General features: G+C 44.4%; 1 protein-coding gene across 6 annotated transcripts in view; it reads right to left on the bottom strand.

The window, feature by feature from the left end:
- Positions 1 to 15452, bottom strand: part of LOC148775265 (A-kinase anchor protein 4-like) — a 284785-nt gene that overhangs the window by 12442 nt on the left and 256891 nt on the right. For 2 of the 6 annotated variants that reach the window (XM_088844895.1, XM_088844900.1), the window contains exon 2: positions 725 to 817. In XM_088844895.1, coding sequence (XP_088701021.1) covers positions 725 to 817 — 93 coding nt within the window. Of the gene's footprint in view, positions 1 to 724; positions 1738 to 2014; positions 2506 to 2799; positions 3673 to 15452 lie in introns of those variants that run through there. The other 4 variants (XM_088844896.1, XM_088844897.1, XM_088844898.1 and 1 more) reach the window with 4 other exon arrangements.

Genomic DNA, 15452 nt, shown 5'->3' with positions numbered 1-15452 from the left:
TTGGACTCTGTGGGACAGGGCGAGGGTGGAATGATCTGAGAGAATACCAATGAAACATGCATATTATCATATATGAAACAGATCGCCAGTCCAGGTTCGATGCATGAGACAAGTGCTCAGGGTGACTGCACTGGGATGACCCAGAGGGATGGAATGGGGAGGGAGGTGAGAGGGGGGTTCAGGATGGGGGACACATGTATACCCATGGCTGATTAAATATTGTAATTTAATTTTCCTCCAATTAAAATAAATTTAAAAATACATTGTAGAAATGCATATTAAATAACAGTATGAGTGGCGCTTGAATGTGATAAAAAATATGAAGTACTATGTAAAGCACTCTTAATTTGGGAAACATAGCGTGAAGTATTTTGACCCCCTGAGGGAGTCCAGGTTTGAGGCAACTTACTGGGAGCTAGGAGACATCATTATGACTTCAGAGGTGTGAGGTAATAAAGGCTGGGAACTAGGCAACCACCACCCCTCACTCCCCTCAGCCTCCCTCCCCCGCCTGCCCCCCCCACCAGATCCTTTACATCACTCATCTGGCCCCGCCCTTAAATTGTCACTGTGTGATCCATGACCACACTGATCCCCCACAGACCTTACTGAGCTTGAATCCTTGGATAGGTCACTATCCATTAGCCTATCCTGGGCTCCAGAATATCTATCCCCAAACACCAATGCTTTCCACTCCTTGGTAGGAGTCATTTTTGTGTCTTACCACTTTGCAGTCCTGATCTTGTCTTGTTGGGCTGTAGAGAGCAACCTTGCTCAGGCCCCTGGGGCTGTGTAACCAGTCAATACCATCAGACATCTGGAAAGAGAAATAAAGTAAATCTGAGAGTCTAATATATGATTTTAAGAAACTGAATTGGTTAAGAATCCCTGGAGGGCTTTCTAAAACCCATCTGTGTTTCATATAAGGTTTAGGTTGGGAAATGATAGGGTAAGCCATGGGGGAAGGACACTCTGAAATGTTTGGACCTGAAGATCGAGATCATTATCTTTTAGCTCAGTCCACGGTCTACTTTAATTTAGATTCCCCACACCAACTATTTGAAACCAAGGGAGTATCATATTGACCTGGGAAAATGCCAGTCAGGAAAAATGACAGCCTGGGAAACAAATTGAAAAGGGGGTCTACACACTGTAGGGGAGTCAAGTTCACCTCATTCCCTTTAACTGGATTTTAGCTAAACCTAGTCTAACCCACCGGAGAAGGAAATGGCACCCCACTCCAGTGTTCTTGCCTGGAGAATCCCAGGGACGGGGGAGCCTGGTCGGCTGCCGTCTATGAGGTCGCACAGAGTCGGACACGACTGAAGCTACTTAGCAGCAGCAGCAGCAGTCTAACCCACGTCTTAGGTTAACAGCTATAATACTTACCACACAGGGCCACTGGAGAAGGCTAAGGTCAATGCTAGTAAAGCGAATAAAGATTTCAACATATGGAACAAGTTTCTGAACATTGAGACCACTCAATCTAATAGCTATAAGTATAACTAAGAGACAAATGTCTGAGGGAAGATCAGACCCTGATCCCACAGGACAAAGTTTAATTTTACTGTTGAAAGAGAGAATCAACTCTGCCAACTTCCTTCAAGCCCCTTGACACCTCCCACACTTCTGTCTCCCTCCTTTCCTCCTCTTTCTCTTCCTCCCTTCCACCGTCTCTCCTTTCCTCCATCTCTTCTCCTTCCTCCCTCCTCCCCACTTTCTCCTTTCCCATCCTCCCTCCCTCTCTCTCCTTCCCTCTGCCTCTCTCAGTCTCAACATTTTAATAACTGTCTTCTGATGGCTAGCCTTTCACAGGATACTACTACCTTTCAACCCTTTGCCATTCTCCCTAATCCCCTCCATCTCATTCCCTTAAGATCTTGGACTCTCCCTTCAAGAAGAAGGGGGAGGCACAGAGGTCCCTCATGATTTGGATATAGCCTAAGTCTCAATCCTAAGAAAAACAAACAAACAAAAAAAAAACCTGTAAAAAATAAATTTATGAACTTATTACCGTGATAATGAAGTTATTGTAGACTTAGGCTGAAAATGTGCCACCTAGAAGGGAGATGTGCCCCTTGGGATGGAACTGGGCGGTGCCAAGTTCTTGGGCACGTGCAGCTGGCTGCCACCCCCGTCAGCTGTTGGATGAGACTGAGGGAGCCAGGCTCTTCCCTGCTGCTTCTGACCCTGGCGTGTGACATCAGGGTTTGTGGAATCATAATGCCTGAAACCATAGCAACCCAGCAGAGGCGGGGCAGGCTGGAAAACTCAGTAGCCCTCCATGTCAAAAGCATATCAGGCTGTCTACAGTACAACACATCTTTTTCTGTTCTGTCCAGAAGGGTACACATATTTCTTTTATATTTTGTCCTACTCACAACTCCTTAAGATTTCCCTTCACATTCACAGATCCTTAATGCTTCCCTTCATGTTCACAATGCCTTAAGATCCCCTTTCTCGTTGCTCTTCAGGCTAGACTTCCAGAACCATCTAGTCACATTAGTTACCAGTGTGGTGGGGTCTGTATTGTTCATATACAGAATGACCACCAGCCTCTTTGAGCAAAACAGTATTAATTTTCATAGCTTATTTCCCTTTGGAAATAAGAAATTCAGACTTATGTGGCAATAAATCTTTGAATTTATGTAGACATAGAGAAACGTTAAAGTCCTTTCTGGGTATCCTGAATAAAAATATGAAAGAAAATTTGAGGCCGCCTTAGCCCCTTCCCAAGTTTCACCTCACCATTAAGACATCCCAGTAGCTAGTCAAAAAGAAGGAAGAAGATGCTCTTACCTTTGAGGTATCAGAATAGGCTATTTTGTAGGACATTGGAATGGCTTTTTCTTTTAAATTTGGATGTTGTGATGACCCTTTCAGTTTGGCTCAAGATGTTGCTGCTTTCCTCAACTGTCACACAGGGACTTTGTCCTTAGGATTCTAGTGTCTACTTGGTCCAGCAAGCTTTAACCTTTCTTAATGAGACATAATTAGCCCCCCCCCCCCAAAGCCAATCCACTTGGGTCAGGGTCAGCTCTTCACATACTCCTTAACCCATGAAAAGACCTGAGCCTCACTTATTCTTTTCCATTATGGTCAGTGACAGATTGCTGGCTACCGTATTTCTTAAAGCAATATCCATTACAATTTGAGATGCCTTCAGGTTAGCCCCAGTTTGGAAACATTAGCCCGTAACCAAATCCTCTTATTGTGCCCAAGTCTTATCTTGTTTTTTCCTTATCCTTTCTCTACCAGCCTTCACCTTAACCTCCTGGGAACAAATGTATCTAAATTAAAAATCAGTTAAGATGAACACCTAAATCATAGAGTTTCAAATCCTTGGTTCTACCTTCATTTCTTCTGTTATCTGTTACCTCAAATTACATGTCTTAACCCTTCTGTACAATTTTGATCTTGTCAGTTGATGGCATCAGAGACAACACCAGGACTGATCTCCCTTAGAAGGGACTGGCTGGATCTCCTTGCAGTCCAAGGTACTCTCAAGAAGAGTCTTGTCCAACACCACAGTTCAAAATCATCAATTCTTCAGCAATCAGCTTTCTTCACAGTCTATCACATCCATACTTGACCACTGGAAAAACCATAGCCTTGATTAGACTGACCTTTGTTGGCAAAGTAATGTCTCTGCTTTTTAATATGCTGATTCCCCAAAATTTTAGCTGTTATTATCACAATCTTATTTTAGTCTTCCTACATACCCGAGGAAAGGGGCATTATAATCCTCAAATTATAGGCACAGACAGGGTAAATAACTTCTCCAGGGTCATTCTGCTAATTTCAGTCCCAGATAGGGTTGTAAATCTCAGTCTGTCTAGTGCTAAAGACTGTGCTCTTGTACCTCACATCCTCCCTCAGTACTTTTCAATTTCCTTATATCAATAAAATGGATATAATATGTATATGGATATATACATATGCTTATGCGTACCCATATGTTACTAAGGTAGTTCAATACTATACTAAGTGAGTATATATGTAGTTATAAAATATATCAATATAAAATGGATACTTAACATGTATTTATTTTATAGAGGTATATGTGTGCCTCTGTGCATCTGTGTTCTCGAGATGGCATTATGTGAGTAACATTAAAACACTAGTATTAGTTGAAAGAATTGTTCATTTGAATCTGTCCTTAGGGTATTGCAGTCCCTGACCAGGAAATGATATTTGGTCCTGGAGTGTCTGGGTTTCCCACGTGTCTCAGAGAGTAAAGAATCTGCCTGCAATGCAGGAGACCCGGGTTTGATTCCTGACTCAGGAAGATGCCCGGGAGAAGGAAATGGCAATCCACCCCAGTATTCTGATAGCCTGGCCGGCTACAGTCCATGGGGGCACATAGAGGCAGACATGACTAAACAATTGACAGTGGAGGGTCTAACCAATAAGTGCTGGGTGTTGGGTGTAAGTAGCCCAACCTCCTCAGGGCTTGGCTGGAATATTTCTGGGGCAGACTTTGTACAGAACTTCCTATGTGTTTCTGGAAGAATGATATTCTGGTTGTTCTCTGTGGTTTCTGAATAGGTACCAAAGGCCTCGTTGCCTTCCTCCTCCCGTGTTGCCATGCCATTGCCCTGCCAGCACTCTGCCCTCTACAAGAAATCACATGCTGTTGCTTCTCTGCTCAGGGCTTGCTTCTGTACTTGTTGTTCGGTCACTCAGTCATGTCCAACTCTTTGCGATCCTATGGACTGCAGCATGCCAGGCTTCACAGTCACCATTTCCCGGAGCTTGCTCAAACTCATGTCCCTTGAATCAGAGATTCCATCCAACCATCTTGTCCTCTGTCATCCCCTTCTCCTCCTGCCATGAATCTTTCCCAGCATCAGGGTCTTTTCCAGTGAGTTGTCTCTTCATATCAGTGGTTAAATATTGGAGCTTCAGCTTTAGCATCAGTCTTTCTAATGAATATGTAGGATTTATTTCCTTTAGGATTGACTGGTTTGACCACCTTACCCTCCAAATGACTCTCAAGAGTCTTCTCCAACACACCATAGTTCAAAAGTATCAATTCTTCCACGGGTCATCCTTCTTTCTGGTCCAAGTCTCACATCCATACATGACTACTGGAAAAACCATAGTTTTGAGTAGACAGAGCTTTCTTGGCAGAGTAATGTCTTTGCTTTCCAATAGCTGTCTACGTTTGTCATAGCTTTTTTTCCATGGAACAAATATCTTTTAATTTTGTGGCTGCAGTCACCATCTGAGGTGATTTTGGAGCCCAAGAAAATAGAATCTTTCACTGTTTCCATTGTTCCCCATCTATTTGCCATGAAGTGATGGAACCAGTCATCATGATCTTAATTTTTTGAATTTTGAGTTTTAAGACAGTGTTTTCATTTTCACTCTCGTCATTCACCTTCTTCAAGAGGATCTTTAGTTCCTCTGTACTTTCTGCCATAGGGGTGGTGTCATCTGCATATCTGAGGTTATTGATATTTCTCCCAGTAATCTTGATTCTAACTTGTGTTTCATCCAGCCCAGCATTTCACTGATGCTGACTCTGGGATGTACTCTGAGGATGTCAGGCCCTAGTGAGGCCAAGAATTAGGCCCTAGTAGCATAAGAGTTGGAGAAGGCAATGGCAAGCCACTCCAGTACTCTTGCCTGGAAAATTCCATGGACGGAGGAACCTGGTAGGCTGCAGTCCATGGGGTCGCTAAGAGTTGGACAGGACTGAGCGACTTCACTTTCACTTTTCACTTTCATGCATTGGAGCAGGAAATGGCAACCCACTCCAGTGTTCTTGCCTGGAGAATCCCAGGGACAGGGGAACCTGGTGGGCTTCCGTCTATGGGGTCGCACAGAGTCAGACACGACTGAAGCAAGTTAGCAGCAGCAGCATAAGAGTCAGTGCCTTGAGAGGATGAGATTCATGCCATAGTGGGGCAGAGTCAGGGATAGTGAGGACCAAAATCAGGGCCAGGTGAAGAATCATCTTAGGCTCCAGTGAGGACAAGAGTCAGGCCCCAGTGAGTCAAAAAGTCAGACTCAAGTGAGACAAAGAGTCAGGCAGTTTAGAGGACAGTGTGAAGCCATAGAGGACCAAAGTCTGGCCGCAGTGAGGACCAAACAGGCTGTAGAAAGTACTAGAGTCAGGGCCCAGTGAGGACCTGAGTCAGGGCCTGATGAGGACCAGAGTCAGGCCCAGTGAGACAAAGCATCAGGCCGTAGTGAGGCAGAGTCAGGCCACAGAGAGGACCAGAGTCAGGCAGGAGGGAGGGCAAGAGGCAGGCTGGAGAGTGGACCAGTGACAGAGCCCAGGGAAGAACAAAATCAGGGCCCGGTGAGGACCGGAGACAGGCCCTAGTGAGGATTTGAGTCATGCCATACTTAGAACTAGAGTCAGGCCACAGGGAGGACCAGACTCATGGCCCAATGAGAAACAGTGTGAGGCTCCAATGAGGACAAGAAACCGGTCCCAGTGAGGCAAAGAGTCAGGACAGAGGAAAGAGTCAGGTCATAGTGAGGACGAGAGTCAGGCCATGGTGAGGAGGAGAGTCATGGCAGGGTAAGGAGGAGAGTCAGGCTTTAGTGAGAACCAGAATCAGGCTGGTTCTCACCAAAGACAGTCAGTTTGCAGGGAGGACCAGATTTAGTGCTCAGTGAGTCCATACTCAGGCCTTTGCAAAACGAGAGTCAGGCCTCAGTGAGGACAGAGGCAAGCTGTAGTGAAGACCAGCATCAAGGCCCAGTGAGGACCAGATAAAGGGCCTGGGGAGCACCAGAGTCAGGCCACAGTGAGGACCAGAGTCATGCTGTAGTGACAATGAGTGAGGCCACGGTGAGGACGAGGGTCAGGCCTTGACAGCACGGGACTCAGGCCCTAGTGAGGACCAGAGCCATGCCATAGTGCGGCCAGAGTCAGGAAGTAGTGAGGACCAGAATCAGGGCCAGGTGAGGAATTGTGTCAGGCCCTAGTGAGGACAAGAGTCAGGCCCCAGTGAGGACAAGAGTCAGGCCGAAGTGAGGCAGAGAGTCAGGCAGCTGGGAAGCAAGAGTCAGGCGGTAGAGATGCCTGGAGTCAGAGCCTAGTGAGCACCAGATTCAGGCCCCATTCAGGACCAGACTCAGGGACCAGTAGGACCAGAGTTAGGCTGTAGGTGGTACCAGAGTCAGGGCCCAGTGAAGACAACAGTCAGGGCATATGATGACCGAAGTCAGGCCCCAGTGAGGCAAAGAGTCAGGCCGTAGAGAGGACCAGAGTCAGGACACAGTGAGGATCAAAGTCAGGCCATAACGAGGAGCAGAGTGGGCCATAGAGAGGACCAGATTCAGGCTGTGAAGAGGACCAGTGAGGACCAGACTGAGGGCCCAGTGAAGGCCAGAATTGGGGCCTAGTGATCAACAGGGTCGGGGCATAGTGAGAAGCAATGTGATGCAGATTCAGGCCAAGTAAGGCAGAGAATCAGTCTGGAGTGAGGCAGAGAGTCAAGCCACAGGGAATTCCAGACTGAGGCTTCTGTGCGAACCAGAGCCCGGCCGTAGCTAGGACAAGAATCAAGTCATAGTGAAGACCAGAGTCAGCCATAGAAGAGGAGTCCGGCTGTTGAGAGAGAGTCATGCCATAGAGAGGACCAGCGTCTGGGCCCAGTGAGGAGTAGACTCAGGGCCCAGTGAGGACAAGAGCCAGGGCCCAGTGAGAGACAGTGTCAGGTACTGGAGAGGACATGCAGTGAGGACCAGAGTGAGGCCCTAGTGTGTACGAGAGTCAGGCCTTAGTGAGGACCAGAGTTACGGCATGGTGAGGATGGGAGTCAAGCCTTAGTGAGGACCAGAGTCTGAGACCAGTGAGCCAAACAGTCAGGCCCCCTTGTGGCAAAGAGTCAGGCCACAGTGTGGCAAAGTGTCAGGCCACAGTGATGCAAAAAGTCAGGTTGTATGAGGCAAAGTGTCCAACTTTTGGGGACCCCGTGGACTGTAGCCTGCCAGGCTCCTCCATCCATGGGATTTTCCAGGCAAGAATACTGCAGTAGGTTTCCATTTCCTTCTCTAGGGGATCTTCCTGATCCAGGAATTGAACCTGGGTCTCCCATACTGCAGGCAGACGCTTTACCATCTGAGCCACCAGAGAAGCCCGTATCTCCAATATGGAGTTTGTTAATGCTGTACTGTAAATCTCTCAGACTTGTTACCATCTTTGTTTAGTTCAGTAATATCATGTGGTTTAGTTTCTGTCTTCTGTGTGTAGTAAGCCAGTCACTGATTGAAACTATGTATACCTTTGTTTTATGCTATTTTATATTTCACAGCAATATCCCTGTTAACATCTGTCAAAGAAGTTGCTATGGAAACTGAAGCATAACATACCATATTATACATGCAGATTTAACATTTTGTTTCATATCCTTTCTGGTGGAAATTTTCTGCATATGTTCAGTTTTATATTTCTCTGTGTTTCAGTGTTTTAATTTTCGTTTCAATAAAAGTAGAAGTTATTTGATATGCTGATACTACACTGTCATACTAGGGAATTTCTTTCAGCCTTTAAAACTAAATTATTTTTTCTGTATGATTTTAGAAAATAGAGTATATGGGAAAAGACAGCTAAAGCAAATTATGCTTTAGAATACACTTTCCCATATCTAGAAACTAGAAAACTTTAAATATTGAAATAAATAATTATCTAGAAAATATTTGGATTATTAAGAAGATTATGCTATTCAAAAATGGGTTGTGCTGCTGTTTAAGAGATAAAATGATCTTTAACCTTCATAAGTAAAAGTATTGTATCTAAAATACTTTATGGTAGTATAGGAATCAGGTATCGATTTCTTTGATATTTTATTGGCATATAGATGCTTTAATATGTTGTGTTAGTTTCTGCTGAACAGCAAAGTGAATCAATTATACCTATAGATATATCCACTCTTTTTTAGATTTCCTTCCCATTTAGGTCACCACAGAGCATTGAGTACAGTTCCCTGTGCTATACAGCAAGTTCTTATTAGTTACCTATTTTATATATTGTTATTGTGGTTTATTCCTTAAGTCATGTCTGACTCTATTGCAACCCCATGGCCTGTAGCCCGCCAGGCTCCTCCGTCCATGGGATTTCCAGCAAGAATATTGGAGTCGGTTGCTATTTCCTTCTCCAGGGCATCTTCTCAACCTCAGGGATCAAACCCATGTCTCTTGAGTTCGCAGGGGAATTCTCTACCACTGAGCCACCAGGAAAGCCCATTTTATATATAGTAGTATATATTAATAAATGTCAATCCCAATCTCTCGATTCACTTTAAAATAAAAAAATGCAGATAGAACAGAGGGAATAAATTAGACTTATAAAACAATCATTTAAAATTATTTAACTGGATACACTGAGTTGTTTCACTCAAGATATTTACTGATTACTGAGTTGATTTCTTACTGGTTAAGTGTTAACATTGCACTTTGCAGCATAGGTCAAAACTATGGTCTTTCAGGCCATTTCAACCAGTTTTAGGTCTTTGTGGAGGACAGGAAACCAAAGATGGGGAGATGGTCTGAATTGAATCACCCATCTGGTGTATCACAAAGCATTCCACATTGACGTTTATTGTATCATTGAGCAGTATATTTGTAATCAATAACAATGCAATTTTGCTTCAAAAATAATAAAACTGTTTAAACGCTAACTCCCATTTTAAGAAAAAGAAAATCTATCCTATTACATTTCAGCTAAATTCTACTTTAAACTGCTTGATGCCTTTGTTTATTATTCCTGAGTTGTTTCCTGTCTATTTTCATTAAGTACTCAATTCCTAGTCTTCAGATCAGAAACTTCTGTGCATTCCTCTGATACACAATAGGTCTTGCTTTTGACACTGTATTAAAAATCTCCCTATAACCATCGTGTGGTAGGAAGATTCTGAGATGGCCCCCTAATTCCCTCCTGTTAATGCACAAGACCTGCACAATCTGGAGAATGGAGAAGACCTATGAATATGAGGGTTATTATTCCCTTGATTAGACTGCTCTGTGTGGAGGTACATTTTCCTGCTGACTTTAAAGAAGCTGCCATATTGTGACAGGGCCAAGGTGGCTAGGATCTGAGGGTTGTCTCTAGAATCTGAGATCAGTCCCTGGGGACCCCAGTCCTACAGCTGCAAGAGACAAAGTTCTGCCAACAACTTGAATGAGCTTGGAAGAGGACTCTGAGCCCCAGATGGGAACGCAGCCTAGGCCAAAATCTTGGTTCCATCCGTGTTAGACCCCAGCAGAGATCCCATCTGCATTGGGCCTGGACTTCTGACCTACAGATACTGTGAGACAGTAAGTGGATGTTGTCTTAAGTCTCTAAGTTTGTGGTCATTTGTTTACAGTAATAGAAAACTAACATGATCTGAGTTTCTTTTCTATACTCTTTTCACTTCTTTTCTGCCATAGATGAACTAGTAGCAAGTGGGCCCTACATGATTAATCTCACAATGGGCAATTAAGATGATGATTGTAATGGAAACTTGGCTAATCAAAGCTGGTTTACCTTGTGTTAATGGAGAAAGAAATGGCAACCCAATCCAGGATTCTTGCCTGGAGAATCCCATGGACAGAGGAGGCTGGCAGGCTACAAGAGTCGGACACGACTTAGTGACTAAAGCACCACCACCAAGGCAACATTCTGTAACTGCTGCTTACCTAAGCCACTTCTCCATTTATGCTTGTGTGTTTTCTGAATTCAGGTATAATGTTCTTAGAAATCCCTTGTTGCTGTTCATGCTGTTCATGGGGTTCTCAAGGCAAGAATATTGAAGTGGATTGCCATTCCCTTCTCCACTGGACCACATTTTGTCAGAATTCTCCACCATGACCCGTCTGTCTTGGGCGGCCCTACACAGCATGGCTCAGTTTCATTGAGTTACACAAGGCTTTGGTCCATGTGATAAGTTTGATTAATTTTCTGTGACTGTGGCTTCATTCTGTCTGCCCTCTGATGGATAAGGATAAGAGGTCTATGGAAGTTTCCTGATAGGAGAGACTGACTGTGGGGGAAATTGGGTCTTGTTCTGATGAGTGGGGCCATGCTCAGTAAATCTTTAATCCAATTTTCTGTTTTTGGGTGGATCTATGTTCCCTCCCTGTTGTTTGCCCTGAGAACAAACTATGATGGAAGTAATGAAGATAATTCCAGTGGTCATGTATGGATGTGAGAGTTGGACTGTGAAGAAAGCTGATCGCCAAAGAATTGATGCTTTTGAACTGTGGTGTTGGAGAAGACTCTTGAGAGTCCCTTGGACTGCAAGGAGATCCAACCAGTCCATTGTAAAGGAGATCAGTCCTGGGTGTTCATTGGAAGGACTGATGCGAAAGCTGAAACTCCAGTACTTTGGCCACCTCATGCAAAGAGCTGACTCATTGGAAAAGACTCCGATGCTGGGAAGGATTGGGGGTGGGAGGAGAAGGGGATGGCAGAGAATGAGATGGCTGGATGGTATCACCGACTCGATGCACATGAGTTTGAGTGAACTCCGGGAATTGGTGAGGGACAGGGAGGCCTGGTGTGCTGTGATTCATGGGGTCGCAAAGAGTCAGACACGACTGAGAGACTGAACTGAACTGAACTGAACGAAGATAATGGCAACCTCCTTCAAAAGGTCTGGTGCATGCACTGTCATGCTAAGTGCTCCCGACCCTGCAGCAGGCCACGGCCAACCTACGCCTCTGCTGGGGACTCCTGGACACTCACAGCACAGGCAAGTCTGTGGCAGTCTCTTGTGGGGTCACTGCTCTTTTCTCCTGGGTCCTGGGGCACACAAGGTTTTGTCTGTGCCCTCTGTTTCCCCAGTCCTGTGTAAGAACGTTTCACTCAGAGATGGGGCACAATAAAGCACAGAAAAGGTATGGATCTAGCAGAAGCAGAAGATATGAAGAACAGGTGGGAAGAATACACAGAAGAACTATACAAAAAAGATCTTCATGACCCAGATAACCATGATGGCGTGATCACTCACTTAGAGCCAGACAGCCTGGAGTCCAAAGTCGGGTGGGCCTTAGGAAGCATCATTATGAACAAAGCTAGTGGAGGTGATGGAATTCAGTTGAGCTATTTCAAGTGCTAAAAGATGACACTGTGACAGTGCTGCATTCAATATGCCAGCAAATTTGGAAGACTCAGCAGAGTCCATAGGCCTGGAAAAGGTCAGTTTTCATTCCAATTCCAAAGAAAGGCAATGCCAAAGAATGTTCAAAGTACCTCACAACTGCACTCATTTCACACACTAGCAAAGTAATGCTCAAAATTCTCCAAGCGAGGCTTCAGCAGTACATGAACCATGAACTTCCAGATGTTCAAGATGGACTTAGAAAAGGGAGAGGAAGCAGAGATCAAATTGCCAACACCTGTCGGATCACAAAAAAGAGAATTCCAGAAAAACATCTACTTCTGCTTCACTGACTACGCCAAAGCCTTCGACTGTGTGGATCACGAAAACTGTGGAAAATTCTTCAAGAGATGGGAATAGTAGATCACCTGCCCTGCCTCCTGAGAAACCTGTATGCAGGTCAAGAAGTAACAGTTAGAACCAGACATGGAACAATGGACTGGTTCAAAACTGGGAAAGGAGTATGACAAGGCTGTATCTTGTCACCCTGCTTATTTAACTTCTTTGCAGAGTACATCACTCAAAACGCCAGGCTGGAGGAATCACAAGCTGAAATCAAGATGGCCAGGAGAAATATCAACAACCTCAGATACACAGATGACACTACCCTAGTGGCAGAAAGCAAAGAGAAACTAAAAAGCCTCTTGATGAGGGGGAAAGAGGAGAGTTAAAAAGCTGGCTCAAAATTCAACATTCAACAAACCGAGATTGTGGCCTCTTGTGACGTCACTTTGTGGGAAATAGGTGGGGAAAAGTGGAAAAAGTGATTTCTTGGGCTCCAAAATCCCTGTGGACAGTGTCTGCAGCCATGAAATTAAAAGATGCTTGCTCCTTGGAAGAAAAGCTTTGACTAACCTAGACAGTGTACTAAAAAGCAGAGACATCACTTTGCTGACAAAGGTCTTATGGCTTTTCCAGTAGTCATGTGTGGATGTGAGAACTGAACTGTAAAGAAGTCTGATGCTTTAAAACTGTCGTGCTGGAAAAGACTCTTGAGAGTTGCTTGGACGCAAGGAGATCAAATCGGTTAATAATACAGGAAATCTACCCTGAATATTAATTGGAAGGACTGTTGCTGAAGCTTCAATACTTTGAATACCTTATGTGAAGAACCAACTCATTTTAATGAGTCTTTTAGACCCCGATGCTGGGAAAGATTGAGGGCAGGTGGAGAAGAGGGTGACAGAGGATGAGATGGTTGGTGGCGTCTTTGACTCAGTGGACATGACTTTGAGCAAATTCCAGGAAACAATGAAGGACAGGAAAACCTGGCATGATGCAGCCCATGGGGTCACAAAGAGTTGGACCTGCCTTAGTGACAGAATGAAAGAATTTCAAAGCCCGTGAGACACATCTTAAAGAAAGAGGAACAAGAAAAATAGTAGCACTTTCCTCAGCTGTTACCTTTAATTTATGGAGAAAAGTTTACAAATGATGGCCATATACCAGGCACTGGATCTGATGCTGAGCCTGAGATGGGGCAAATCATGTCTCTCCAACGAGCTGAGTAAGCCAACTATTCAATACTTGGGCCAATGTATGTCTAAAAGGCTACTGAGAATGGGTAAGAAAGATGTGTAGCTTGGGAGATGGAACTTGAACTGTACCTGAAAGAAAGGACTAGGGAGCAGAAAAAGACAGGTAGGTGGGACATCTGCAAAGTCAGGAAAAGATGAAAGAATAAAGCTACAACCATGTTGGGAGCAGAGGGCAGGTGGCTTCTTGGGGACAGCTTGTGCACCATGATGGGACTAGCAGACTTCTCTGCAGGCCATAGAGAGTAATAAAAGGAACTGAAGCAGAAAACTGAAAGAGGGCTACAAAGGTCCTACCAAGACCATCAGAGACTGATCACATGAAGCTGAGTTTATTCAACTTTCTCAGCAAAAGTGAGCATCACCCCCAGGAAGTCTCGATAACATCTCAAAGGGAGAGTGAGGGCAGGGTGTTGAAAGACTTCAGATGGTTCTGGGGTGGGTTTGGACAGCGAGGACCTGCCAGAATTTGTAAACCAAGGGAGTTGCTGGCACAGTCTCATTTTTGGAATCCTTGAGTCTTTGTGGAAACCCTGAACTAAGGGTTTATCTTGGAATATGCAGACCTGAAATAGCTTCTGTTAAGGCAATTTGAACTTGAGGTAGTTTTTCATGTCATGTCATAGTTTGAGACAGTTTATCAGTTTTGAGATTCACACTGTCGGTTTTATAAATTGTGTTTTCTGTTTCATTTCTCATTATTTTGCATTTTAAAAAGATCATCAAGAAGTATGAGGAAGGGATCATACGGGGATAGATAAGAGGCAAGGAGACTTTGAGATTATAGAGTAACACACAACACCTAAAGGACAAGGTGGAACCATGGAGCAGTGAGCAGGTGATGGGTGAGGAGTAATACAGAGGAACTGTAGCAAGTTGTGGAAACCAAATAATCTGGGGGAGAGGAAGAGGGCAGGATAAGAGAGAGGGATAATTTGGGAGTGATACCAGCCTGCCAGCTTCGATGGATGGGGAGGGAAGAAAAAACTTGGAAAAATATAAATAAGTTCAAGGTGGAATTGTTGCCTGTGGACATCTAGGTGCTGCTCGGAGGACACTCACTCATTTTCCAACAGTCATTTCTTGAGAACTCTCATGTGCCTGGTTCACTTCTAGTTACTGGGATAGATTAGTGCTTTGTCTGCTGCAAAACACCCAGATCTCTGTCCATGTGAAGCTTATACTTGAACAAGAGGAGATAAAAATAAACAGTGAACACAACCAGTGAATTATCTGGCATGTTAGAAGGTGACGAATGTTGTAAGGAAGAGAGTAAGAAAGGTAAAGGAATTTGGGTGTGGTAGGGAAAGACCTGGGTGGTAATTTTAAATGGGTACTAATTGCACTCATCTCACACGCTAGTAAAGTCATGCTCAAAATTCTCCAAGCCAGGCTTCAGCAATATGTGAACCGTGAACTTCCAGATGTTCAAGCTGGTTTTAGAAAAGGCAGAGGAACCAGAGATCAAATGGCCAACATCTGCTGCATCATGGAAAAAGCAAGAGAGTTCCAGAAAAACATCTATTTCTGCTTCATTGACTATGCCAAAGCCTTTGACTGTGTGGATCACAACAAACTGTGGAAAATTCTTCAAGAGATGGGAATACCAGACCGCCTGACCTGCCTCTTGAGAAACCTGTATGCAGGTCAGGAAGCAACAGTTAGAACTGGACATGGAACAACAGACTGGTTCCAAATAGGAAAAGGAGTACGTCAAGACTGTATATTGTCACCCTGCTTATTTAACTTCTATGCAGAGTACATCATGAGGAACGCTGGGCTGGAAGAAGCACAGGCTGGAATCAAGATTGCT

This window comes from Moschus berezovskii, chromosome 16, assembly GCF_049115385.1.
Source record: "Moschus berezovskii isolate FMDL1 chromosome 16, NW_MosBer_1.0, whole genome shotgun sequence".
In the NCBI taxonomy this organism is placed as follows: domain Eukaryota; kingdom Metazoa; phylum Chordata; class Mammalia; order Artiodactyla; family Moschidae; genus Moschus; species Moschus berezovskii.
Note: the sequence above shows the minus strand (reverse complement) of the source record. Positions and strands in the feature narration are given on the sequence as shown.